A 1,085-nucleotide genomic window follows, 5' to 3' on the forward strand; every position below is an offset into this window, starting at 1 on the left:
TCGTTTCTCTCTCTCTCTCTCCCTCTTTCTCCATCTGTCTCTCCCTCTCTCTCCCCATTGTCTCTCGTCATTGCCTCTCTCTCTCTCCCTTGTCTCTCTCTCTCCCTCTCCTCTTGTCTCTCTCCATCTGTCTCTCCCTCTCTCTCGCCACTGTCTCTCACTTTCTCCGTCTCTCTCTCTCTCTCTGTCTGTCTCCCCGTCTCCCCCTTTTGTTTCCCTTTCGTTCCTCTTTGTCTCTCTCCCCCTCTCCCCCTCTCTCTCCCCCTCTCCCTCTCTCTCTCTCTCTCTCTCTCTCTCTCTCTCCCTCTCTCTCTCTCCCTCTCTCTCTCTCTCTCTCTCTCTCTCTCCATCTCTCTCTCTCCATCTGTCTGTTCAGAGTGCTCTGCTGTAAACAGTTACCGAACTTCATTCTCCCCCTGGGTTCCACTCTCTCCTCCCTCCCCAACACCCCCTCTCTCCCCCCAAACTCTCCACTAAAGACCCCCACCCAGGCCCACTGCCCCCGGGGTGGGAGCAGGTTGCTAAGTGCCGGGCCGGGCTGGGTAGAGAGAGAGAGAGAGAGAGATTGAGAGAGAGAGAGAGAGAGAGAGATTCCACTCCTTCCTTTCAGGTGCTAGCCCCCACCAGCAGCTTTGCCTTAATGCCTCCTAAAAGCCACAGAACTGTCCGGAAACCCCTACAACGTTCCGCCAGTCACGCGCTGGAAAACGGCAAGAGTTTGCATGTGAGCTTATTAAACAAAATAAAGTGAAATAATCTTCTTTGTCCGACTGTGTTGTTTTTTCCTGAAAAGGATTTCAGCTCCTAATCTGGTGGCACAGCAGTAGAGTTGCTGCCTCACAGCGCCGGAGACCCGGGTTCGATCCTGACCACGGGCGCTGTCTGTCTGTACGGAGTTTGCACGTTCTCCCCATGACCTGCGTGGGTTTTCTCCGGGTGCTCCGGTCTCCTCCCACACTCCAAACACCTGCGGGTTTGTCGGTCAATGGGGTTGGAATAATTATAAATTGCCCCTAGCGTGTGTGTAGGATAGTGTTAATGTGCAGGGTGTGATCGCTGGTCGGTACGGATTCGGTGGGCCGAAG

At 54.3% G+C, this 1,085-nt stretch overlaps 1 protein-coding gene across 1 annotated transcript in view; it reads left to right on the plus strand.

The window, feature by feature from the left end:
• The window catches only part of LOC144601281 (uncharacterized), a 44,232-nt gene extending 43,405 nt beyond the window's left edge, over positions 1-827 (plus strand). The window contains exon 11 of the mRNA XM_078413309.1: positions 794-827. Within this exon, the coding sequence (XP_078269435.1) occupies positions 794-827 (34 nt within the window). The remainder of the gene's footprint in view (positions 1-793) is intronic.
• The last annotated feature ends 258 nt before the right edge of the window (positions 828-1,085 follow it).

Source organism: Rhinoraja longicauda, chromosome 16, assembly GCF_053455715.1.
Source record: "Rhinoraja longicauda isolate Sanriku21f chromosome 16, sRhiLon1.1, whole genome shotgun sequence".
In the NCBI taxonomy this organism is placed as follows: Eukaryota; Metazoa; Chordata; class Chondrichthyes; order Rajiformes; family Arhynchobatidae; genus Rhinoraja; species Rhinoraja longicauda.